The sequence below is a fragment of the Nicotiana tabacum genome, chromosome 6 (genome assembly GCF_000715075.1).
Source record: "Nicotiana tabacum cultivar K326 chromosome 6, ASM71507v2, whole genome shotgun sequence".
Lineage (NCBI taxonomy): Eukaryota > Viridiplantae > Streptophyta > Magnoliopsida > Solanales > Solanaceae > Nicotiana > Nicotiana tabacum.
This window is the reverse complement of record NC_134085.1, coordinates 166,728,109-166,754,227: the sequence shown is the minus strand read 5'-3', so window position 1 is coordinate 166,754,227 and position 26,119 is coordinate 166,728,109. Positions and strand designations below refer to the sequence as shown.

The window sequence follows — 26,119 nt, the reverse complement described above, 5'->3', positions numbered from 1 at the left end:
GAACATGCCCGAACAATCTGAGCCCCACTTCCCTCATCTTGTCATCAATGGGAGCTGTGTGCACCTTCTCCCGAATATCATCATTCCTAATCTTATCCATCCTAGTGTGCCCGCACATCCACCTCAACATCCTTATTTCTGCTACTTTCATCTTTTGAATATGTGAGTTCTTAATATGCCAACACTCAGCTCCATACATCATGGCCGGTCTAACCACTACTTTATAGAATTTACCTTTGAGTATCGGTGGCACTCTCTTGTCACACAAAATCTCCACTTCATCCACCATACCCCAATCTCTTATCTCATGTTCTATAATCATTTCCATTCAATTTCCCATGAAACTATACCTATCTAAAGCTCATATATGATAAAATCTCAAACAATTCAACCCCAACAGCCTCAAAATTTCCTACTCTAACATATTACCAGTATCAAGAATGAACACTCATTTTCCCAGTACTGTTAAGACCCACAATAGCTCCTTAATTTAACTTTTTGCTTTCTGTTTTCATTTTCATGAACCCATTTTTGTGTATGGGGTTCTTAGTACTTTCAAAAAGGGAGTTTCATAGGTTTACCAACAAAACCTAAACTAATTACCTTTGTCTACCCGTTACTTTTTCTACCCACCAAACTAATTACCTTTCCTATCAATTGTAGCTTTTGTTCTCATGTTCTTTTTTATTTCTCTGCTTTTATTTTTCTTTCTTCTCTCCTTTTATTTTTTCTCATATTTATTTATTTAATTTTCTTTTTTCTGTTCATATATATATTTTCGGAATTATATTATTCTTTATTTTCCTTATTCACCATAATCTAGTTTTATACTCAATTTGGCTCGTTTATTTTTATTTTTTATTTTTATTTTTCTTTCCTTTTGTTTTAATTTCGTGTTTCTTTTCTAATTTCATTCAACTTTTTTTAATTTTCTTTTTTTTCCCATAATACTATTTTGTACAATGAATATTATTTTTATGGAACTCCATCAAAAAATTTATTTAAGAAAATATTTGTAAGGACCTAGTTGGAAAAGTTAAAAATATTAAAAAATGACTTATTTATTATGGTATACTATTATATTATATTGTATACTATAACAGTATAATGTTACTATAACCATGACTTTAGCTTGCACAATAACACCTAGATGTTTCAACAAATAGTAGTCGAAGTATACTATTATGATATATTGTATACTATTACAACATTGTATTGCAGTATATTGCATATTATTACAGTATACCATTATAGTATATTGTATACTATAATAATATACTATTTTAGTATAGCTATATACTCCTACCGTATATTGTATATTGTAGCGGTATATTGTTAGATAACCATGTTCTTCTTCGATTATTACAACATACCGTTGCAGTATATTGTATGCTATAATAATATACTGTTGCAGTATAGCTATATACTCCTGCAACATATTGTATACGCGATGGTATATTGTTGGGTAACTGTGTTTTTTTTCGATTTTCAGCTGAAAATTTCGATCTCAATCACCTCAAATCAGCTCCAAATGCGATCGAATTTCAATATGAACTTTCAGAAGGTGCTGTAAGCAATATTTAATAGCACCAAAATCACAATTAAATTCCAAAAAATGACTTGAACTAGAACAAATAGCAACGAGAAAATATAAAATTTGTAGGGAGAGAGAGAGTATTTTGTGGCGATGAAAAAATATTCAATAGGTGATGATTTCATTCAGCAAGAAAAAATTAAACTACATGCACGTAGTGAGTTAATTGAATCGTAATTTATAAATATTGAGCAAACCTCTTATGTTGTATATACAAAATCATCACATAACTAAATAAAAATTGCTATTCCTTGAACCCATTAATTTGTCAACATTTTACTTTATGAATATCATAAAAATATTGCATATCAGATAAACAATTTTATTTATGAAAATAAAAGCAAGAACAAAGAGAGGAAATCGATGAAAAGATAAATAAAATGTTTCTTACCTTGGATTGAAGAAAGGAAGATCAGGTGTGGGATATATATAGGTTCATTGCCCCTGAAGCCTTTAAAGACTTTCTTAATGGGTGGACCAGTAATAATTTTATATGAAATATGTATGTATAGTAATTATTATCCAAGTGGGTATAACCGGGTAATTAGTTTCTCTTAAATTCCTCTTTCAAAAACCACCCCATTTGTTAATATACGTACTATATTTTATCTCCCATAAAATAACATATAAATTTCTCTATAACTTAATTGTGGATATTATTTAATATTATCAATCAAATACTGTAAAATTATGGATGAATTATTTTTCTTATATAAACACTGTTATATACCTATACACTATTGAAAATTTTATTACCCTCCCTACTCAAGTTTCAATTTAATTATCTCATATATACAAATTTACCAATTATATACACTTTAAGAATTAAATGAGTATCTCTTTATATTAGGAAACAATTATTTCACATCCTTATTCTCTCTCCCTCATGCGCTCTCTCTCTCTCTCTCTCTCCGTCTCTCTCTCTCTCTCTCTCTACGTCTCTCTCTATCTCTCAATCCCTAATTCCAGTAATGTTGAGCAAAGGAGAAGAGAGCAGCAATTCCAATATTGGTAGTCATTAAAAAGTTTTGAAGCTTTGAATTCGAATTTGGGTTTTCAAAAAATATTATTTGTTTGGATTAGGTGTTGTTGTAAACAATTGGGAATTCTCTCTACGTCTCTCTCTATAGCTCAATCCCTAATTCCAGTAATGTAAAACAAAGGAAAAGAGAGCAGCAATTCCACTATTGACAGCCATTAAAAAGCTTTGAAGCTTTGAATTCGAATTTGGGTTTTCCAAAATCATTATTTGTTTGGATTGGGTGTTGTTGCAAACAATTGGAAATATTATTTGGAGTTTATATCTCAAATTTGAGGGTGTTTTGGTGAAGATTAGACCCGATTTTGGCTGAATTTCAGATTGAAACTCGAAGAAGAAGAAGAAGAATAAGAAGAAGAAGAAGAAGAAGAAGAAGAAGAAGAAGAAGAAGAAGAAGAAGAAGAAGAAAACATTACATGCATTATACTACAGAAATTGTAGCAAAGCTGTAGTAAAATTGTAGAAAAATTGTATTCTGTTGTTTATGTATATTTTTTTATTTAAATATTGTATGAAAGTTAAACAATATTGTATAAAAATTATATTCAAGTTGTATGATATTGTAGTTGTATATAACTGAGTTGAAATAATGTATGAAAATGTAGATATGTTGTATATAAGTTGTATAATATATAATTAGTTGTATGAAATTTATTTTTACTATGGTAAATAGAATGACTTTACCTTCGGTTTGAATTTTCAGTTTATGCATAAACTAATAAAATTTCTTTTATTTATGCCCATAGAAACTGAAAGTAATCTACCTACACCAATTACCAGATACAAGAGGAGGTAAGGAAAAAGTTGAAGATTTAGGTTTAATTTAAAATTACTCGTTGATTTATGAGTTATCAAAGCGTATTCTCTTAAAATAACCACCTATATAGGTGAGGTCACATAGTTCGTAGATCTCTAGACAGCTAGGGTATTTAGATAATTGCACACTAAAATTAGATATGCATCTTTTAGAGCAAAGTCTAAAAGATGTTGGGTATTTAGATAATTAACTTGTTACTCTTGGGTTTAAAAGAAAAGTAAGAAAGAGGATTTTGAGCAAAGTCTATTAGAGTAGCAAATTTTGTTCGGAAATTCATTATTATTCAAAGCATTCCGTTTACTCGAGATATGGGGAAAAAGATAGAATCTGGAAAGAAGAGAGAAAAAAAGAAAATGGTGTAACTAAATCCCTTGATTGAAGGCATAAATAATGGATTGAGAATCTTTTAAGGTGGAATGTATATATTTTGTAGACAAAACTTATTTAGGCCGGGTAATTAACTAAACATGAACATTTTTAATAATAAAGTTTGTAATAATGTATAGGTATGTAAAAATCCCTTTTTTAATCCCTCTTACTAGCTTATGCTGGAAGCCTGGAACAACCAAACGACTTCCTGAAGTAGTCCAAATGTTTCTACACGTGTTGAATAATTAAGTTACTTTAGAAGTTGATCAACAAACGTGATTTTTGCTTTATTTTTAATCTAAAAATAATCTTCTCTTTTTAAAAATAAATAAATAATGATCACGTGTATTGAGCGTGACATAATCCTAGTACAGATTCTGCGCTATATAGTAAAATCCGCACGAAAAGTTCCTACAGTAGAATAAAACATAAAAGCAACAAAAGGCTATTTTTTGGACAGTGCTCTGCAACTTGAACAAAAGTGAGAAACGGTAGCGAATCGATTCAGCTTACTCTCACCCTGCTGTTTTACTCTGTTTTCAGACGGTACGTATTATTATTTTCTTCTTCGTTGTTTCCGCTTTCTATTTTTTCTCAGTCTAGAAGTTCTTCATTTTTTTTCTTTGATTTTTAGCTGCTCTCAACCAGATAGTAGCCATGATTGTCATATAGGGTTATGTGAAAAAATGGTAATAGCTGATTATAGTGATGAGCTTGCTTAAAAATGGAAGGATCATGGCTGCATTAACACATCGATCGCTACCTTTATTGTTTCTGCTTTGATTGTTAACATATATGACTTGATCTCATAACGTGCATATAGCCGATTTCACTGAGGCGCAACCCTAGAAATTGAAGGGTCAGGCCTACATTACCATCTCTGGATAAAATGTTACTGTACTTCATTAATTATAGTATTAAAATATACTAGGTGATTTTTTCCTATCTGTCAAAGCCTTGGTGGATATAGTTACTTAGTATCTGTCTGGAATAGCCGTTGTGCTTGGAAGCTGGCCCACACACCATCATCATCACAAAAAATTTACTTTAAGTTTTCATTTTTTTGTTTTTTTTTCTCTCTTGAGCTTTTATAACTTTATACATATCAAGATTTAGACAAGAAAGTTACTTTGGTCTATTCTTGAGAATACAAAGTAGTCGAAAGAAATTGCAAAAGGGAAATGGACCATCTATTTGAATTTTAATAAATTGCCTAGATACTGTTATATCATTCTTCTGGCTATAGTTGCCATGAACATACTTTTGACATCTTACTATACCTTGGTCCACCCTTGCCCCCATTTTTTTCTTCTAAACTTAAAATTTTAGCTGATATTTTCGTGAGTTTCATATACTATATAGGAATTAGAAGTTTCTGGGGAGACATACTCTGTACTGGGAGGAGATGGCATGCGAGAAGGAAGCATCTGATGTGTACTGCAAGCAAAACGGCCTCTTGTTTCATGGAAAGAGAGTTTCTTCTTTCTTTAAAGTGATGATCGACAAAAGTTTCCACAAAATTCTGGTAGAATGTGATTTTTTTCTTTGTGTGCTTACTTTCTTTACTTAGTTTAAGTATTCGTTCTAAATGTACTGTTGGTTTTGATAACCATATTTGCAATTTCCAGTCATTCTTGAAGTTATATGTCTACTTTTTGATGACATCCTTTTGCTTAATATTTTGAAGACTAATCTTTATTTTTACTATAGTTTTTTCTCATCAATGTAGTTAAAATTTGTGAAAGACTAAATGACTGAAAAAGCATTTCCCAAATATGAACTTTAGCATACCCTTTAGGTTCATGATTGTACTCTATACTATTTTCCGTGGTATCCCAAGATGTCTTAGGAACTCAATCCGTCAATCGTCAATCTTTCAATAGAAGAAACAAGGTATAACACCTAGCTAACTAGCAGGCATCAAGTTATTAATGAAAAGACCTTTTCTAAGTTTTAAATTAGGTAAATGACCTCAAGTTATTTTTAATTGGTGGATGACCCTTTATTTAGATTAAAGAACATAAAAAATAAAAAAAGAAGAAGAATTGTCTGATTTTTTTTGTTCTTTTGTCTTTCCATGTTTGGATTAGTTTCAATTAAATCAACGAATAGTCGTTCTTATCAACTACCTTCTTGGTCGATTATCAATTTCTTGGTCGATTATCACCCTATTGTGGATAATCAACCTCCTTCTTGGTCCTTCATCAACCCATGATCACTAATCCAACTTTCTTCCCAGTCGATTATCAATTAATTCTTGGTGGATTATCACCCTATTGTCGATTAGTAACCTCCTTCTTGGTTGTTTATCAACTCGTGGTCGCTAATCAACCTCCTTCTTGGTCGATGTAGGTCATTTTCAACCTCCTTCTTGGTTATTTATCAATGATCAGTAATCAACCTCTCCTTCTTGGTCAATGGAGGTCATTTTCTTAATTTCAATCTTATGTGAAGAAAATAAAGGTAAAAGAAAATGAAAGTCATTTCCTTAGTTGAAGACTTACGGGGTCCTTTCAGTTAAATCTTCTCAAGATTCTGATATTCTGGACATGTCCATGTAGTGTTTCAGTTTATTCATCCCCTTGTATCTTCAATCCTTCTTGTCATATACTAAATTTAACTCCTCATAATCATCCTGAAGGCTGAATCAATACATTAATTCTACTTCTGCAAACGTGGCTGAAAATATATTTTTTACTGGAGCTTCTTTCTTGGTGTTTTGACTAGCGTGAAACGCCTCTAGACTTTTCTTTTCCTCATATGGAAAGCCTTCCAAACACTCCTAAAAAATTAAAATAGCATATCAGCGTATTTAAAGCAATACACTGCACAGAAAACAGTTATGGTATTGAACCTCATCCTTACATGCCCTTTGAGATCGTAAAATCAGATTCTTACTTGAGGCTAAATAGGGATTTTAGCAGATTCATTTGAACTCAGAAAGTCAAAGCTAAAGAATATCCCTTTGGATCTAAACTGAACGAGGCGATAAAAATCTCCAGAAATGATAAACTTTGACATAGTTAGCAAACTACAGGATTATTACTTATTAGGACCAATAAACACCATAAAAGTGGTTAACTTATTTTAATGAAAACAAGGTCTTGCTTATGTTCAGAGCTTCTGACTAAATTTCATTTGGGATAAGATTTGAACCTTTCCATTCTGAAATTAACAGATTAATGAAGTACAACTTAACTGATAAAATTTCAAGTGAATGCTCCACTGAAATATGAGATTGGTATTTGCTCTATAACAACTTTAAGACGATAGTGAATAAGTGATCTGATATTTGACAATCAAATGGAAGAAGAACTCAGTTAGGAACCATGAAAAGTGTAGAAATAATGAAGAAGATGCCAATGCACGGGGCGTAGAATCTGTACCTAATAAAGGAGGGAAGGTTGAACTGATAATATGTGAGCTGTGTAAGTCTACCACATTAAAAAAATTGAGAGAACGCAAAATCTTTACCAACTAAAGGATCTCTACCATAGCAAGTTTAATTTTGAGAGAACACAAGCAAAAGTCTGCAGGAATATATTGCTTATCAAAATAAACATATGAATAAATAAATGCAGGAGTATATTGAATATAAGTTACAGCTTCTGGAATAACACCACAATAGCTATTAACCAAGTAATCTTTCTTTTATGATCCTGTTTTGCCCTCATGATCGCTATATGTGCTCCAGGTAAATGACTTACCATAAGGAGGTTGTTACCTACTATTAATGATCATTTTATGATGCAGTTTACTCTGGTAGCTTAGTTTGATCCTCTTCCCATAAACTTCACTGAGATATACCTTATTTTTCTTATAGACCACACCCTAAGTTGTGCAATGAATGCAAATTAATGAAAAGATGAAAATTTTCTTGAAAAGGAAATTTTATGATACTTCTGCTATGGAACTTCGTGAGTAAACTGATTAAAAATTAGTACTGAAAGTGGTGGCTACTAACTTTTTGGATTTGAGAAACAGGTTTTTGACCTACTTCTTGAAAATATCGAAACAACTTTATCTTTGCGTTTATGGTCCTAGGTCCTCCATAGAGTGAGACTAGCTAGTTAGGAGTTAGACTAAGAATATAATTGGTCGTCTATTGATGCAGGGCTTTACCTGCTAGTTTTACTATACCAACCATTTATTTCGTATTTCGTATTCTGTATTTCATATCTCTTATATTGTTGTTATTGTATTATGCATTTTTATGGTACTAATATATTGGCTCCTGTTGCTTTTTTGAGCCGAGGGTCTCCTGAAAACAGTCTCTCTACCCTTCGGGGTAGGGGTAAGGTCTGCGTACATATTACCCTCCCCAGACCCCACTTGTGGGATTATACTGGGTCGTTGTTGTTGTTGTCCTCCATAGTTTTGTATAGATTTTGTTTCTTTTTAAGATAACAGAAGACGTATATCCTCTTCATGGTTCTTTACTATTATATGTTGTGTCATTCGTGTTGTTACCATAATACGTTGTTGTTACTATTGTTTGCAACTTGTTGCTTTATCTCCACTGCTCCGTGAGCCGAGGGTCTATCGGGCTCTTTACCTCTATAAGGTAGGGGTAAGATCTGCGTACGCACTACCCCAGTCCCCAGTTATGAGAATACACTGGGTTTTTTGTTGTTGTTGTTGTTGTTGTTTAGAAGACGTCTATCCCATTTAGCATTCTCATGATTCCAAAATCCTTAGATATAACTGCAATTTTATTTAAGGACACTACATAAATAGCACTACTTGGCCAGAATTCTTTTCCATAAACTCATCCCTTCATGGTTGTTCCTAACCTAGTGATGCGGAATAGGGAGAAGTAAATTTCAATTATGACTAGTAAATATTTGCTGCTACTTTTAATATAATTCAGATGTTTTGCATTGTTGCCATTTTGGAAGACCTTGCAGAATGCATATGTAACCTATAGAGAAGAGAGCTAATCCAACTAATCTGCTATTGAATTAGATATATAATAGGCTTGATTTCTTCTTTAGTTATGGTAGAGTTCGGTGCTATATCTACCGATTCATTCAAATAAACTGAGTGCAATAGTATCTATCTGATCTTCCTTTCCACCATCATCCAGAATGTCTAAGCATTTTCTTTAACCACTTGAATTTCCTAATATTAGTTTATCTTTCAGTACGTATCTATGCACTTGATAATGATCATGGTCTGCATTTGTCAAGTTTTGCAGTAGAGCCCAAAAGGCCTGTTTATGTTTTAAAACTCATGCCAAACATCTTTGAATTCTGAAACATCATATTTTCAACAGATTACCTGCTCTTATAAAACAAGAAAATCCTGGAAAGAATTCTTCAATTTTCACAAGCTATTGCTTCTAAAATGAGTATTCAGTGCCTCCTTAACTTCCCCAAATGAAAAAAAAAATATTATATGTTATATTGCTTTAAATTCACTCTGCTGGAAGGATTAAGAAGGTTCCCGTTTTCAAAGACCTTAACACAAAAATGAAATGCTTCATAAATTTTAAATTTAGAGAGACAACTGCTTATGAGCAACTTTAGTAATTGCGACCTGCAATAGGTGTTCTCGTGGACTTTCGTCCTCCCACAGTCCATGCACTTTGCGGAGCTTTGTCAAACCTATCCATTCACGCATCATGCTTCTGTATATTCTTTTAGTTACTTGAAAAACGTGTAAATCGTTTATAGTTAACATCATTTCTGGAATGATGATTCAAATCTTCCTTAAGTACCTCTCAAGTTTTTAGTGGGTAGATCATAAATCATTGATTAAGCCTTGAAGCTTCTTACAGGAATATATTTAACTGTGGTATCTAGGTATTTGCATATTTATGAAGCTTTATTTGTAGTTTACTGCAATTTGGTCTCCGGTAATAATGCTGTTAACAAACCAATTTTCATGGTTTTATTTTCTTTAGAAAATAACTGGCAAAAATGCATCAGTTACTATAACTTCTTATTTAATGTCTTGTACTTTATGTTGATCAAATGAAAGGTGTGTGTTGCTATCAAGACGCCTTGGCATTTTTTTTTTATAAGCAAATGTACCATACAGTACTCAAAAGACTTCTAAGGATATGGTCATAAACCTGTTTCTTTATCTTGAGTTATGTGTCGATTTTGTGTTATTTCTTAGTTTTAACTTTTGCAAATTCTTTTCAGTACTTTCCCCCCATGTTTGCTCAATCAGTTTCACACCTGACTGATCGGGAAACTTATCTGGAGGACTCGAGTGGACAGAGATGGAGGGTAACAATATGTAACCATGAAGGTTCACTTGCTATCCGACAGGGATGGCCTAAATTTTCATCTGAACATGGTCTAAATCTGGGAGACTTCTTGGTTTTCTACTATGTTGTTGAGGTTCAGTACTTCATTGTTCAAATATATGATAAAAGTGGTTGTCAAAAGATCAAGTTCTACAGTGACTCCGGCAAAGGGAAAAGAAAAACAAGGACTTATCCAGAAGCAACTTCCCAGGTTAAGCTGCTTCAGACAACTGATATAAATCCAGCCAACAAAAGGAGTAAAATATCTGCTGTATCAGAGTCCAAAAAGGTCCCATGCAAGACACATATTAAAAAGTTTGCAACGAACATTGATGCTGACACTGGGAAGGGACAATTAGTATATCCAGCTGTATACGTGGACGAATCGTTTTGTATGATTGATAGAGATGCTCAATATCATCAAGGAGACGACAGGTTGTGCTTACATCTGTCAAGTTTTGAAATGCCAGCAAGCAAACCTCTTGCAGAAGGAACTAGCAGTCTTTTAAAAGCTGACGGTGGAAATTCTATTCATGTTGAAACCAATTTAAGATCACAAACAGAACCAAATTTAGTAGTTGTTGCTGACTACTTAAATTCGGAAGAATTGTTGCCAAAGTTTGAGGCTGAAATCACGGGAACTGATATGGTACCAGCGAAAGATATTCCACTTTTGAGTCAAAAAGATCAAAATGATTGTCCAAGTGGTATTATCTCTTCTTCATTCTTGAAACCTGCTGCAAATATCAACAAAAATGATGGCGTATCAAATGTCACCAAATACCAAAATCATTGGATGAGTACTGACACTAGTTAGTTGCCTTTGCCCATTTCATTTTATCAATGTCTTATTATCCTTCATATAGTTTAATTGACTCCGATTTGTTTTCCTCACCCACATGATGGATATATTAGAGTCTATGATGTTGCAATCTGACAACAAAGATGGTCGCTGCACAGGCAGTAATCAAATTACTAGAGAGAAATCCAATGAAGCATCTTGGTTCGGTAAGCTTCTGATCGCCTCAAATTGTTAGGAATCTTTTTTTTGTTGTGTTGCAAGAATATACATGTTAGGGCTATGTCTATCTGAGTTGAGGCAGCAAGGGTTCAACTGAAGCTCGGTTTTGCTCACACTATGTCGAGCTTGACCTCAGTCATGAGCTGGTCTGAAATGCAGTTTCAAGTCGAGCTTAGATTCCATAAAGCTCAACTTTGTAGGCTTGTCAGCACAGCGAAGCCTTTTGTTCTTTTTGGTGATTAATTGTATACCAAATTACAATATTGTCCTTAATGTATGTGTTGGAAGACCCTAAATTTTGTTCTTTACTCGTAAGCTTCAAAAACTAATCCTCTCTCTTCTCCCGGTACTCATCACTATAAACCCTTCGCTGGGATTCATCTTGTTGTCCTATCCATCTAACTTTCTCATGTTTTTCCTCAGTTGCTACCTTTTCCGTGAAAACGTTGTTTCTACCCTCCATATTCGACATCATCAAAGATTTGGCTTCAACACCACATTCATGCTAACCAGTATCTATTTCATAATTAATTCCTTTGTTCGAAGCAACTGCTCTGTATTGTGTAATTCTAATTATATTTGAACTTGTAAATTCGTTTTTCTTGAACATGGGGAGAATATTTAAGAATATTGGGTGAAATATCCTTAAAATGCCTGGTTACCTCTACTCAACCCTGGCTGGTGCTTGATCGGCTAGTATTCGTTCTTATATTGTGACTTTATTGGATTTTTACATGGTAAATGTTTTTGCCACATGAAGCTAGGGAAACAAGACTAGTCAAGAAAGAATATGAGGAGACAGCAGCAGAAGCATATTATCCTGCTAGAGCAATAAGTGGTATGCTTTTTATTTCATTCTTGTATATTTTTACAACTTATTTGAACTTTGATTTCCTTTTTCATAACTGCAAATTGCCATTGCATGTTTGTGCTGTGCTTTGACTGCCTTTGAGCATCTTCTTCCTGCTTTCTGTTGTGATGTACATCATTCAGGAAAGGAGCCAGCAAATGGTGAAAAAGTCATCAAAAGTGAGCCTGCTGATTCAGGAGACATGCCATCTCTTAAGGCAGTCAGCTATTCATGTTTGCTGGAGGTCGATGGTCGAGATTTTCTGGTAACAGCTTGTTTAAATATCATTCGCTTCTCCATTTTGCCGAATTGCAGTAATCCTATTATCTGATGCACTCTCTGTGAATATTTTTCACTATTGGCATATATACTGCTTCAATTTATACAAGTCTTGAGTTTACCGCTGTCCGCTGAAGATGCATGCACTTTGACATTCTTTTCATCAAAGCTTTGCATTTGATAAGATGTTATAGAGGGAATATATGTTTTTGTCAGGACTCCTTTGGGCTTAAACACCATAAAATGTTTTTAAAAATTCATGAAGATCGAAGAGAAGTGATGATTACTTTGTAACTCAAAAATTGAAAAAGAAAAATAGATAAATAATAAAATGATGACTACAAGCCCATACACTGGATTTAGATTAAAACTTTTCCCTTTTTCAAGACTACTTCGTTTAAAGTAAGTATCCTGAAATCACACTGGACACATAGTAACTTATTATTGGTACTTTGATCAAGTATAATAGCTATGTTTCAAGTTTAGGTCTATGATGCAGGACATGCGAATGATGGCAGAATTTCTTTAAGTCTAAAGTTAATGAGTATCTTTTGGGATTATGAATATCCTTGAATCATGTCGAGGTATGATTTTCTTGAAATAACTGAATCAAATTGGCAAAATAATGGACATTTCTCTTTATACTCCTTTTTTTTGTCAGCAAATGGCTGATTTTGATCAACTCTTACAAGTGTGCAGACATCCTGTTAGGTTTGTCTTGTGAAAAAAGAGTTTGTGCTTCCTTGGTTTATAATGTTAAAAAAGAGGAAGATGTCATATAGGAGCATTAAAGTTTCTATGAAGCAACACCTACATAGCATTTATTCTTGAGATTTCCAGTCCTTTCATCACCTGAACACTATGTGAAACATTGCACTGCTGTTTGTGAGTTCGAGTTTTATAATCACCTGACCACCGCGCCCGTTCTTTTCTAGTGTAATTTCAGGCATATTGCCTAGTCTTTGGAGAATCTAGTGCGCTCTGCTCTGCAAAGCTGTTCTTGTAATTGGCTGAAGTTCTCTTTGTTTCCCAATATGTATATCCGTTTTCTCTCTCCTTGAATTTATGCCTCGTTTATGCCTGTGCAGGAACTACCAGAATCCTGGCGAAAATATTTAATGAAAAAGGCAAAGCTGGAAAGGTGGATTATTTTTCTACGAGGACCGGATAAAAAAATCTGGCCAATCATCTATCATCGCAGAGCAGGTGTTGATGTTTTGACAAATGGATGGAAAACTTTTGCTGCAGCTTATGGCCTGAATCGTGGAGATGATTGTCTTTTTGAACTTGAAAATCAGCTGGAATGTATATTTGCTGTACGTAAATTGTAAAAGTAAAATGCCAAAAGAACTACTTGGAGCCAATTATCTAGAGCAGTTACAAGAGGAATGAAACAGGAGCTATGCCCAGATTCTTATTTATGGTTTTTGAACAGCATTCAGTTGTTGCCTGGCTGGGTCAAAACTTGATTATGAAGTTGCCTGGCCAATTATCATTTTGAAGTTGCACTGTATTTGCAACTATGATGTTAGGACTCATCACAAATTATCATTTGGACGTTTGGATTATTTTGAAGCTCTACTCTTTTGAGTCTACTAGCATGTTTGTGTGAAAATTTTCTTATCTGAGGCCATCCATATTGCGGCCATTGAGACGCGAGGGAGGAAATATGTCGAGCGATCCTCCCTGATTGTTTCCTCGTCAAAGCTAAGAAAGTTTGCATTTGCGAGATCTTCGTCTAATTACAAGGCTTTTGTCGAGCAGCATCTCTATAATGAGATGGGCCAACTCGGACTCAGGAACTCCTAACCGTTCACTGAGCATTGTAATTCTTCGAAAAGAAAATTCATAGTCTGTTATTTCAAGGAAGCGTGCTCACTTGTTAAAATAGCATGAGCTAGTCAGTTTTTAAAAATAGCTAGCATCTACCAAGTCATTGAAAATAGTTATTGTTTTGTTAAAACATGGAACACCTATTGTTTTGTTAAAACATGGAAAGTTCCAGCATATTATATTGGATTATGGAGTGTTTGCATACGGGAAGTTACAGCAGAATATGCTGGATTACGAAGCTATTGCGTATGAACTTTCAGCATTAGCACATTATGAAATTCCAGCACATTATGCTACGTAGAAATTCAAACTTCTATGTGTGTTATGCTGGAATTTTTCCTAATTTTTAATGGTGTTTATTGTTAATGATTTTATCTTTACATAAAAAATTGCTAAATTCGATTGCTTTTGAAATTGCAACTATTTTTCAATTACCATTTGTAAATTTGGCTATTTCTATTTTTTATCCCGGTTTTATGTAGTTTTTTTTCTATGACCCACATAGGCAGAGTGACCTATCTATCCTATAAAGAAACAATAGAAAAGCAGTAATTAGACTTCACCAACAATAAGAAAAAGCAGCAAACTGTGTCCAAGGATCAGAAAGCTCTACGCTGCAGGAGGGAGAGATGAACACAGAAAATTATCAAAATCTTAATACTTGACACAGAATAGCTGAATACCACAAAGCCTAAGATGCACAAACGCCCTTGAAAGATCAATCTATCACATCTTGCCTTTTCCAACTGGATTTTTTAAAAAAAATTGATAAGGTGATCTCTCACGGTGGCCTGTGCATCTGCTATCACTACATGAAATAAAACAAAAACTACTTCCAACCCAAATGAACTACTAAATTACAATGATGAACAATCAAAATATCAAACAATTTCAATGTTCTGATCTGTAGTGGCAGCTGACACTTGATTTTGCTCCTTCACCACCATCTTTCTCATTCTCATCAACCACTTCACCCAACAATCCATACTATCATACAAACTTAGAGCAATATACACTCCAATCCCACCAATAATACCATTGGAAATTGAGTATGTCAAAGGCATTAGAACCATAGTCACAAATGCAGGCACTGCATGCTTAATATTATTCCAATCAATATCTTTAACAACTTTCATCATCAACACACCAACCATTACCAAAGATGGACCTATAGCCCAAGGTGGTACACTAGCAATCAAAGGTGTAAAAAACAAAGACAATAGAAAATAAAATCCAACGATAATCGCCGTTAGTCCTGTCCTACCACCTTCTTTAATCCCAGCTGATGATTCTACAAATGTGGCTATAGGTGAAACTCCTAGTGTTGATGCAACAATTGTTGATCCTGCATCTACCATATATGCTATATATTCACCTTCAAATTCTCCTTCTTCATTAACAAATCCACCAATTTCAGCCATTGTATATAATGTACCTGTTGTAGCTAGTACATCTATGTATAACAATGTTAATAATGCCACCCATACTTCACCATTATTAAAATGGCTAAAATTAATAGCTCCAGCTGTGGACTCAATTTTATGAAAATCTACCACTTTTTTGAAGTACTCATAACTTGAATTACCTGATGTTGTGTTAGGAAAAATTGTAACAGCAGTATTCCTAATCCAAGAAACTAATGTCACAAATAAAATACCATATATCATACTACCTTTAATTTCCTTCATTAGTCCATAACACATAATTATAAATCCAACTGAACTTAACCAAAAAGTTGGGCTTTGCATTTTCCCGCCGGTGCATTCTCCGGTCACCGGATTTGTACTAGAGCAAGCAGTGAGGGTCAATAGAGTAGATGGATCTGGGCCGACTAGGCTCACTCCTTGATGGGCTTGTAGGCCCACAAATGCAATAAAAAGCCCAATACCAGCCGCACAAGCCAATCTTACAGGCTGAGGAATAAACCGGGCTATTCTCCCACGAAGCCCAAATACAGCTATAGCAAGAAAAGCACAACCTTCAACTAAGAAAATTGCCATAACAGTTTGATATGACATTTTTCCAGACCCATGAAAGCCCACTAAATTATAAGCTAAATAAGCATTTGGGCCCATACCTGGGGCCAAGCCCAAAGGAAGATTTGCCAAAAAGCCCATAGCAAATGACCCAATCATAGAAGCTAAGGCAGTAGCAACAATAAGATCACTCCTCATTTTGGAAACACACTTTTCATAACCTTCATTTGGTTTCAACATGCACTCTGGAGTTGCACGTGTTTGGTTCGCCGGAAAAGTGCAGTCGGAAACGGAGCAAGTGCCGCCGGAGTCCGATAAAACGCTGGCGTTGACGGTGATGATGTAAGCCATTGTAAGAAACGTCGCCGTACCAGCACGAAATTCTTTAGTAAAAGAGCTTTTTCTAGCTTCTAACTTGAAGTATTTGCCAATTTTACTCTTTGAAATTGCTTCGTTTACTCTCATCTCCATTTTGGTCAAAGATTTTCTAAGTTTAGTGAAAGAACCAGTTGAACAGAGCTCTCTCCCCATATCTTTTTCTCACCTTGGTTTTGTGTTTGTTTCTTTGAATGCTTACATGGGAAAGCTAAGCAGTAGTAATATAAGGGAGGAAGAGAGTTGTAATTTAGTGTGGGATTGTAGTAATTTAAGGAATGAATCAGTATGGGTATTTTAATAATGAGATAATTTGAGTCATGCGGGCTGACGGGTACAGATTTTGTTAATTGTTATTATATTATAGAACAAAAAGTAATAAAATTCATGTCTTTTAAGGTTGTTTTTAGTGGGTTAGTATGATTATTATCGTGGGCGGACCGGGGTCACCGACACCCGTAAAGTTCAGCAAAATTTTATGTATACACTTAACTTATATACAGTGCACTGTAAAAAGATTTTTTTTGGTTTTTCACCCGGTGTCCGATACTCATATTGGAGTCTGGCTATATCTGGATTCGTGTCGCGTAGGGCCCCACTCGGGGGAAGCGCTCTCTATCAAGGATTTTTCCACTACCCAGAGCTCGAACTCGAGACATCTGGTTAAGGAAAGAGCAGTCTCATCCACTGCACCACATCCTTTGGTGGTCAGTGTAAAAAGTTTTTATATCGCCAAATGTATTTTAGCTTGTTTTAACATGTCAACAACATACCCGGTGTGATTTTACAAGTAAAGTCCAGGGATGGTGGAGTATATGCAAACTTTGTCCCTATCTCGTCGGATAAAAAAAAATAGCGTTTCAAAACAAGTTTGATTGTTTTAACATGTCAATTACCTCATTTTCCAACTCACTAATGTAAGTTGTTATAGCAATTACATGTGCAATTATTTACCTAAATAAAAGTTTTTTTATGCTATCAATATATAGAGGTTAAGCTCTTTTTTTGAAAAATAAATAAAAGGGATTATTAGGTTATTCTTCTCGGTCTTAACTTGGAAATGAAGGCATGAGCTAATTTTGTGGAGTTCTAATGTTTGTTAGATTAAGAACAGAGATAATGTCAAATTGTAGTGTTGAGAGCTTTGCATAGGATCAACTTGTAGTCTTGTTGACTGTTGACATTGTAGTTTACAGGATTTTATGGATAAATTGCTAGTGGTAATAATTATAAATCTAATCTGACAATCACTGAATTCAAAGCCAAGAAAGATCTTTGACTAGTAAGTGAATTATCACAATTTGCACAACGATTAACGAGAAAGGTATAATGATTTTCCTATATATGTTTTTATAAAAACATTCCTTAAAATTACCAAATTGTAATTTTTGCTTCATCGTTTTGTATAAATCTTGGTGTGAATTAATAATTCCGAGCACCCTCCCCCCACGCACCCCTTTTTGTCCCCACCCCACCGTAAAAAATGAAAATGCAATCTTTATTCTAATTTCTGCTCTCATTTTCCAAAGGCATACCACCTCCAGTCATATTATTTATTTATACACTCAACAACAACGACATCGGCCCCGTATAATCTCACAAGTGAGGTTTGGGGAGGGTAATATATATGCAGACCTTACCCCTACCCAAGGGGCAAAGAGAATGTTTCAGGAGACCCTCGGCTCAAGAAAGCAATAAGAGACGATATATTAGTACCACCAAAAGACTCATAATAAAATAACATCAATATATGAGATATGAAATACGAAATACGAAATACGAAATAGATGAATGGTGTAGTAAAAACCAGTAGATAAAGTCAAAAGTCATGCATCAGTAGACGACCAATAGCATTCTCAGACTAACTCCTAACTGGCTAGTCTCACTCTATTGTGTTGTTGAAATATTCCTTAAGAAAAATACTTAGTAGCCTTAATTATATGAATATTTGTTCAAACTGTACGTTAACTCTAAATAAAATCACTAATAAATATATATATATATATATATATATATCAAAAAGATTAATAGTATTATTCAAATTGAACAGTTTTTTTTTTTGGGGGAAAATGAATATGATAGGCTAGTATAATGAAACCAAGAAAATTGAAAAGGTTAGGCAAGTTAGTTTGGTATCACATCATGAACTAATGGACTGATTGACGGCAAAAAGGACAGATAAAATAGTCAAATATATATATAATGACCAACTCATGAATTCACAGGTTCATATTTCTCCACCAAACACCAATGCCTTTTTGTTTATACTTTATAGGCCAAACCCACAAATTATGTGCTACTTCATAGTATGTCCCAACGAGATTTTCATTTCACTACATTACATCAAACTCCACTTTGCAATCTTGTCTCAAAGATTTTATTCCCTTCAAAATATTAAGAAAAATCTCTATTCAATCTTTGAACAAATCCAAAATTCATACTTATATACTTTTTCTACCTGCAAATTAAAATTATTCCAGATTTTAGGGAGTAACAAAGACTCATTAGAGTAGGTATACTCACCCCCCCCCCGAGATTAACACCAATTAAGAAAAGAAACTTCTTTTAATTTCTTTTCCACTTTTAAAATTTTTAGAATGGTTACACGGATATTCTGAAAAGTGGCCTTCTGTCACAAAAAAAAAAAAAAAAAAAAAGAGGATAGCATATATTTTGGCTCCACTATTGATTAAAGACTTTCTTATAAGTGAAGTTAGGTAGCCATTTAATCGTTTAAAGGGAGTTAGTAGTAAAAAATATAAAGAAAAAAAAAGTTGCCTTTAAACAGCACTAGCTAGAATTTAAGTAAGTAAAAGAAAAGGCCAAAATAGAGTAGAGCTAAAGTTTGCGCACTGTTAACTTTTAACTCCACTAATTAATTTGTAAAAGGTAATACTCAATGCTCATGGTATCCAACACATTAGCTTGAACTTTCACTTCTTGATGATAAAGGTAGAAGAAATAAAGGTGAATAATTATATTCTTAATGTCAATGTTTGGAAAACCAGATATTTAAAGAAAAAAAATTAATTCAAAAGCAGATACATGATATAAAATTTATGAGTTTTGAATTTTATAACAATTTTAAATATTAATAACTAGATTTTTGATAATATTTATACGTATCTTGTGAATTTCTTAATGTTAAATACAAAATTTAGAAAAAATTTAGTAGATTTGACCAAACTCATAAATCACCATAAAAGAGCAGGTTAATATCAAGCGCGACCTTTGTATTCTTCGTCCAAATTTGTCTTCACATCTAAAAGTTGCTATGACAAGACATGCACAAATTTTTTTATGTTATAAATATATTATATTATGAATGTTCATTTAGTACTCCGTTGTTAATAAGTTTCTTGAAGAAGTTTATCCATATAGAACTCCACCGTAAATATGTTTATCTATTTAGTACTCTACTGGAAATAAGCTTCCTGAAGAAGCTTATCACTTCGGTACCCGGTTATGGATAAATATTACCCCCGGTAGAAGATTATTCATACCGGGTATAATAAGCTTATCCTTTCAGTACCCAGTTATGGATAAACATTACCCCTGGTAGAAGATTATCCATACCGGGTATAATAAGCTTATCCTTTCAGTACCCAGTTATGGATAAATATTACCCCCGATAGAACACTATCCATATCGGGTATAATAAGTTTATCCTTTTAGTACTCCGTTATGGATAAATATTGCTCTCAGTAGAAGATTATCCATATCTGGTATAGTAGCAGCTTACACAGCAGCTTCCTTTCTTCTATAAATAGAAGTGATTTCAGTTCATTATGTACATCAGTTTGAATTCGAATAATATAACAGTTTCTCTCTATACTTGTCTTTACTTTACAGTCTTTATTTTATAGCACGTTATCAGCACGAGACTCTTACATCTCGAGCAAATACTTTGAAAGTATTAGAGGTAAGAACTTTCTTTTCCTAATAATGTCAAATCTTTCTAAACTTGAATTTGTAGCCCTGGATATATCGGGCAAAAGCTACATGTCTTGGGTGTTTGATGATGAAATTCATCTTGATGCGATGGGTCACGCAGACACCATCAAGGATAAAAATCAGGCATCAAACCAAGACCGTGCCAAAGTAATGATATTCCTACGCCATCACCTTGATGAGGGCCTGAAAATGGAATATCTCACTATTAAAGATCCGGTCATACTGTGGAATAATTTGAAAGATAGATATGACCACCTGAAGATGGTCGTTCTTCCACAGGCACGTTATGATTGGACTCATCTAAGGCTACAAGATTTTAAATCTATTAGTGAGTATAATTCTGCTATGTTCAGAATTATTTCCCAATTGAAATTATGTGGTGATAATATTACTAATCATGATATGTTGGAGAAAACTTTCACCACTTTTCATGCCTCGAATATGCTCCTGCAGTAGCAATATCGAGAGATGAGATTTAAAAAGTATTCTGAACTTATCTCACATCTTCTTATAGCAGAGCAACATAATGGGTTATTAATGAAAAATCATGAAAGCCGGCCTATTGGTTCTTGTCCATTCCCTGAAGTGAATGAGACGAACTTCCACCAAGCTAAACGTGGAAGAGGTCGTGGCCCCAGTCGTGGTTATGGCCGTGGTCGGGGAAGAAACCCCAATCATGGTAATAATAATGCACCAAAGAAGCCTCCTCACCACCAACAGTGGAAAAGGAAGGAACAAAAGCATGAAGCGGTGCAAGCGCCAAATGCAGAAAATGCATGCTATAGATGTGGAGGAAAAGGGCACTGGTCACGTACCTGTCGTACGCCAAAGCACCTGGTTGGGCTTTATCAAGCCTCCCTGAAGAAGACAGAGAAAAATGTTGAAGCAAATTTTATTTCTGAAGATAATTTAGACTTCATGCATTTGGATGTAGCTGATTACTTTGCACTCCTAGAAGGAGAAACAAGTCATGTAATCGGTAGTGAATCTGTAGAAATGTAAATATTTCAATTTTTGTTGTTTGTAATAGATAGTATGGTTATGTAATTGTTGTACATAAATAATGGTTATGCTTTGATAATGATGTTTATTATAATATATTTTATTTATGTTATTTTGAAGAATATGGATAACCCTCAAATTATGTTTGGATCAAAGACAAATCATGAAGATATTTGTGTTATTGATAGTGGAATAACTCATGCCATATTCAACGATCAGAAATACTTTTCTTATTTGCATAAGGAAAAAGCAAATGTTTCAACAATTTCTGGTAATATAAGTTTGATTGAAGGCTCCGGAAGAGCCATAATATTTCTGTCTAAGGGAACAAAACTTATTATAGACAATGCATTGTTCTCCTCCAAGTCCCGAAGAAACTTGTTGAGTTTTATAGATATCCGCCGAAATGGGTATCATGTTGAGACAATAGATGAAATGAACAGGGAATATCTTTGTATTACAAAGAATATTTCTGGCCAGAAATGCATTGTAGAAAAGTTACCAACTTTATCTTCTGGCTTATACTATTCAAAAATCAGTACAATTGAAGCACACTCTATCGTAAACCAGAAGTTTACGGATTCAAATATTTTTGTGCTTTGGCATGGCCGTTTGAGCCATCCCGGATCAATAATGATGAGACGAATTACTGAAAATTCGAGTGGGCATCCATTAAAGAACTTGAAGATTCTTACAAATGACGAATTTTCTTGTGATGCTTGTTATCAAGGAAAAATGATCACTAGACCATCACCAATGAAGGTTGGTATTGAATCCCTTGCCTTTTTAGAGCGTATACATGGGGATATATGTGGACCTATTCACCCACCAAGTGAGTTGTTTAGATATTTTATGGTCCTAATAGATGTATCTTCAAGATGGTCTCATGTGTGCCTACTATCATCTCGCAACCTGGCGTTTGCAAAGCTATTAGCCCAAATAATTCGATTATGGACACAATTCCCAGATTATCCTATAAAGGCTATTAGCCTTGATAATGCTGGAGAATTCTCATCTTAAGCTTTTGATGATTATTGTCTATCCATTGGGATAAAAGTTTAACATCCTGTAGCTTATGTTCATACTTAAAATGGCCTTGCAGAGTCATTTATTAAACGCCTGCAATTGATAGCAAGACCACTACTTATGAAAACAAAATTTCCCACTACTGCTTGGGGCCATGCTATCTTGCATGCAACATCACTTATCCGTCTCAGACCGACACATTATAATAAATATTCTCCGTCACAATTAGTTTTTGGTCATGAACCAAATATTGCTCATCTACGAATTTTCGGATGTGCTGTATATGTGCCAGTAGCACTACCACAACGTAATAAGATAGGACCACACAGAAGGATAGGAATATATGTTGGGTTTGAATCACCCTCTATTATTCGCTATCTCGAACCATTGACATGAGATTTATTTACTGCTCGATTTGCAGATTGTCGGTTTGATGAAACAAATTTTCCACAATTAGGGGAAGAGAAAAAGGAAATCAAAAGAGAAATTGTGTGGAAAATTTGATCATTATCTCACTTTGATTCCCGTACCCCTATATGTAATCAGGAGGTCCAGAAAATCATCCATTTAGAATATAGCAAATCAAATGCCAGACGCATTTACTGATTTGAAAAGGATAACTAAGTCACATATCCCAGCAGAGAATGTGCCTATCCGAATTGATGTCCCAGTAGGACCATCTACTAGCATGAGAGATAGTGAACCTAAAGCACGCCTGAAGCGTGGTAGGCCTTTGGGTTCTAAGGATCGAAATCCTCGAAAAAGAAAATCGACAAATGATCAAAACGATACTATAAAGGGATCTCCTGAAGAGACCCAAAATCTGATTAGTTCTGAGATTCCTGAAGAAATCAATGAACATGAAGCTCATGTGAGTGAAGAACTTTTAATAAGTTCGATCGGTGATGGGATTAATTTAAATCGATCTGAAATAGTGGTGGATAATATTTTTGCATATAATGTTGCACTTAATATTATGCAAGATAGTGAGGATCTTGAACCTCGATCTGTCGAAGAATGTCGACAAAGATCTGATTGGCCAAAATGACAAGAGGCAATACAATCGGAACTGAAGTCACTTGCTAAAAGAGAGGTCTTTGGACCAGTAATCCAAACACCTGCTGGTATAAAACCAGTTGGTCATAAATGGGTTTTTGTGCAAAAAAAGAATGATAAAAATGATGTTGAAAGATATAAAGCTCGCCTTGTTGCACAAGGATTCTCACAACGACCTGGAGTCGATTTTGATGAAACATATTCACCTGTTATGGATGCCATAACATTTCAATATCTCATCAGTTTAGCACTACATGAAAAGCTTAAAATACATCTAATGGATGTAGTTACAGCTTATCTGTACGGTTCACTTGATAATGAAATTTATATGAAAATCCCTGAAGGATTTAAAATGCCTGAAGCAAAATCTCAGGAAATGTATTCAATCAGATTACAAAGATCTTTGTACGGTTTAAAGCAATATGGGTGCATGTGGTATAATCGGCTTAGTGAATATTTGCTGAAAGAAGGTTACATAAATGATGTTATTTGTCCATGTATTTTTATAAAGAAAATGGCATCAGAATTTGTTATACTTGTTGTTTATGTTGATGACATAAATCTTGTTGGAACTCCAGAAGAGCTCCAAAAGGCAATTGAATATCTTAAGAAAGAATTTGAGATGAAAGATCTTGGAAAGACAAAACTTTGTCTTGGTCTGCAAATTGAACATTTAGCAAACGGGATCTTTATCCATCAATCTGCCTATACAGAAAGGGTCTTAAAACGCTTTTACATGGACAAAGCGCACCCATTGAGTACACCAATGGTTGTTCGATCACTTGAAGTGAATAAGGATTTGTTCCGACCTCCAGAAGAGGACGAGGAACTCCTTGGTCCCGAAGTACCCTATCTCAGTGCAATTGGTGCACTAATGTATCTTGCTAATGCTACAAGGCCTGACATAACATTTTCTGTTAATTTACTAGCAAGATATAGTTCTTCTCCTACACGGAGACATTGGAACGAGATTAAGCATATATTGCATTATTTAAAGGGAACTCTTGATATGGGTTTGTTTTATGCTAACAAAGATAGTGCAGACCTTGTTGGTTATGCAGATGCAGGTTATTTATCTGATCCCCATAAAGCTCGATCTCAAACCGGCTACGTATTTACATATGGAGGTATTATCATATCATGGCGCTCCACAAAACAATCTATTGTTGCTACTTCTTCAAATCACGCTGAGATAATAGCTATTCATGAAGCAAGTAGGGAATGCGTATGGTTGAGATCAATAATTCATTTTATTCGAGAAAAATGTGGTTTGGAATGTGAGAAAAGACCCACAATTTTATACGAAGACAATGTTGCATGCATAGCCCAATTGAAGGGAGGATTTATAAAAGGAGATAAAACGAAGCACATTTCACCAAAATTATTCTACACACACGATCTTCAGAAAAGTGGTGACATTAATGTGCAACAAATCCGTTCAAGTGATAATCCATCAGATTTATTCACTAAATCTTTGCCAACTTCCAACTTTTGAGAAGATGGTATACAAGATTGGAATGCAGAGACTCAAATATTTGAAACAAGGTTTTCATGAGGGGGAGTAAAATACGCGATGCACTCTTTTTCCCTTACTAAGGTTTTTTCTCATGGGGTTTTCCTTATAAGGTTTTTTGAGGCACCTGGCAATTCGTCTTACTAAATATGTGTACTCTTTTTTTTCACTGGGATTTTTTCCCACGTGATTTTTCCTAGTAAGGTTTTAATGAGGCACATTATCTTTTAATGAACATCCAAGGAGGAGTGTTATAAATATATTATATTATGGATGTTCATTTAGTACTCCGTTGTAAATAAGCTTCTTCAAGAAGCTTATCCATATGGGACTCCACCGTAAATATGTTTATCTATTTAGTACTCTATTGGAAATAAGCTACCTGAAGAAGCTTATCACTTCGGTACCTGGTTATGGATAAATATTACCCCCGGTAGAAGATTATCCATACCGGGTATAATAAGCTTATCCTTTCAGTACCCAGTTATGGATAAACATTATCCCCGGTAGAAGATTATCCATACCGGGTATAATAAGTTTATCCTTTCAGTACTCAGTTATGGATAAACATTATCCTCTGTAGAAGATTATCCATACCGGGTATAATAAGCTTATCCTTTTAGTACCCAGTTATGGATAAACATTACCCCCGGTAGAAGATTATCCATATCGGGTATAATAAGCTTATCCTTTCAGTATTCCATTATGGATAAACATTGCTCTCAGTAGAAGATTATCCATATCTGGTATAGTAGCAGCTTACACAACAACTTTCTTTCTTCTAAAAGTAGAAGTGATTTCAGTTCATTATGTACATCAGTTTGAATTCGAATAATATAACAGTTTCTCTCTATACTTGTCTTTACTTTACGCTCTTTATTTTATAACATTTTACAAGTTCAATGCATCTCTCTCTTCTTTTTTTTGGCCGCTTTTTTTTTTTTTTTTGGTAACTCGAACTAGATCGATATTGCGCTATAAAACTTTCTTCCTCCGCATCTTAAAATTTTTCGTATTTTGTGTTTCTTTTCATGTGGTCATTATATGGGTAAATTCTAATTTAAATTCAGTAAATTCAAAATAATTGAATAAATGTGATTTTACTATATGTATAATTATGTTAATTTATTATATTTGTAAATATGTATGTAGTTCGATC

General features: G+C 34.2%; 2 protein-coding genes across 3 annotated transcripts; one reads left to right on the top strand and one right to left on the bottom strand.

Moving 5' to 3' along the window:
- The first annotated feature begins 4,232 nt into the window (after positions 1 to 4,232).
- LOC107822650 (uncharacterized) lies at positions 4,233 to 13,818 on the top strand. Of its 2 annotated transcripts, none has more exons than XM_016649205.2 (7): positions 4,233 to 4,365; positions 5,182 to 5,344; positions 9,969 to 10,875; positions 10,991 to 11,083; positions 11,857 to 11,934; positions 12,090 to 12,211; positions 13,314 to 13,818. In XM_016649205.2, the coding sequence occupies exons 2-7, from the start codon at positions 5,225 to 5,227 to the stop codon at positions 13,554 to 13,556; spliced, it is 1,563 nt and encodes a 520-aa protein (XP_016504691.1). In that variant the 5' UTR covers positions 4,233 to 4,365; positions 5,182 to 5,224; the 3' UTR covers positions 13,557 to 13,818. The 2 variants fall into 2 exon arrangements, with proteins under 2 accessions (XP_016504691.1, XP_016504690.1); XM_016649204.2 differs by having other exon boundaries at positions 9,969 to 10,887.
- An 872-nt stretch (positions 13,819 to 14,690) lies between these two features.
- Positions 14,691 to 16,771, bottom strand: LOC107822651 (adenine/guanine permease AZG2-like). Its single transcript, XM_016649206.2, has one exon. The coding sequence runs from the start codon at positions 16,563 to 16,565 to the stop codon at positions 14,940 to 14,942; it is 1,626 nt and encodes a 541-aa protein (XP_016504692.1). The 5' UTR covers positions 16,566 to 16,771; the 3' UTR covers positions 14,691 to 14,939.
- Between the last annotated feature and the right edge of the window lie 9,348 nt (positions 16,772 to 26,119).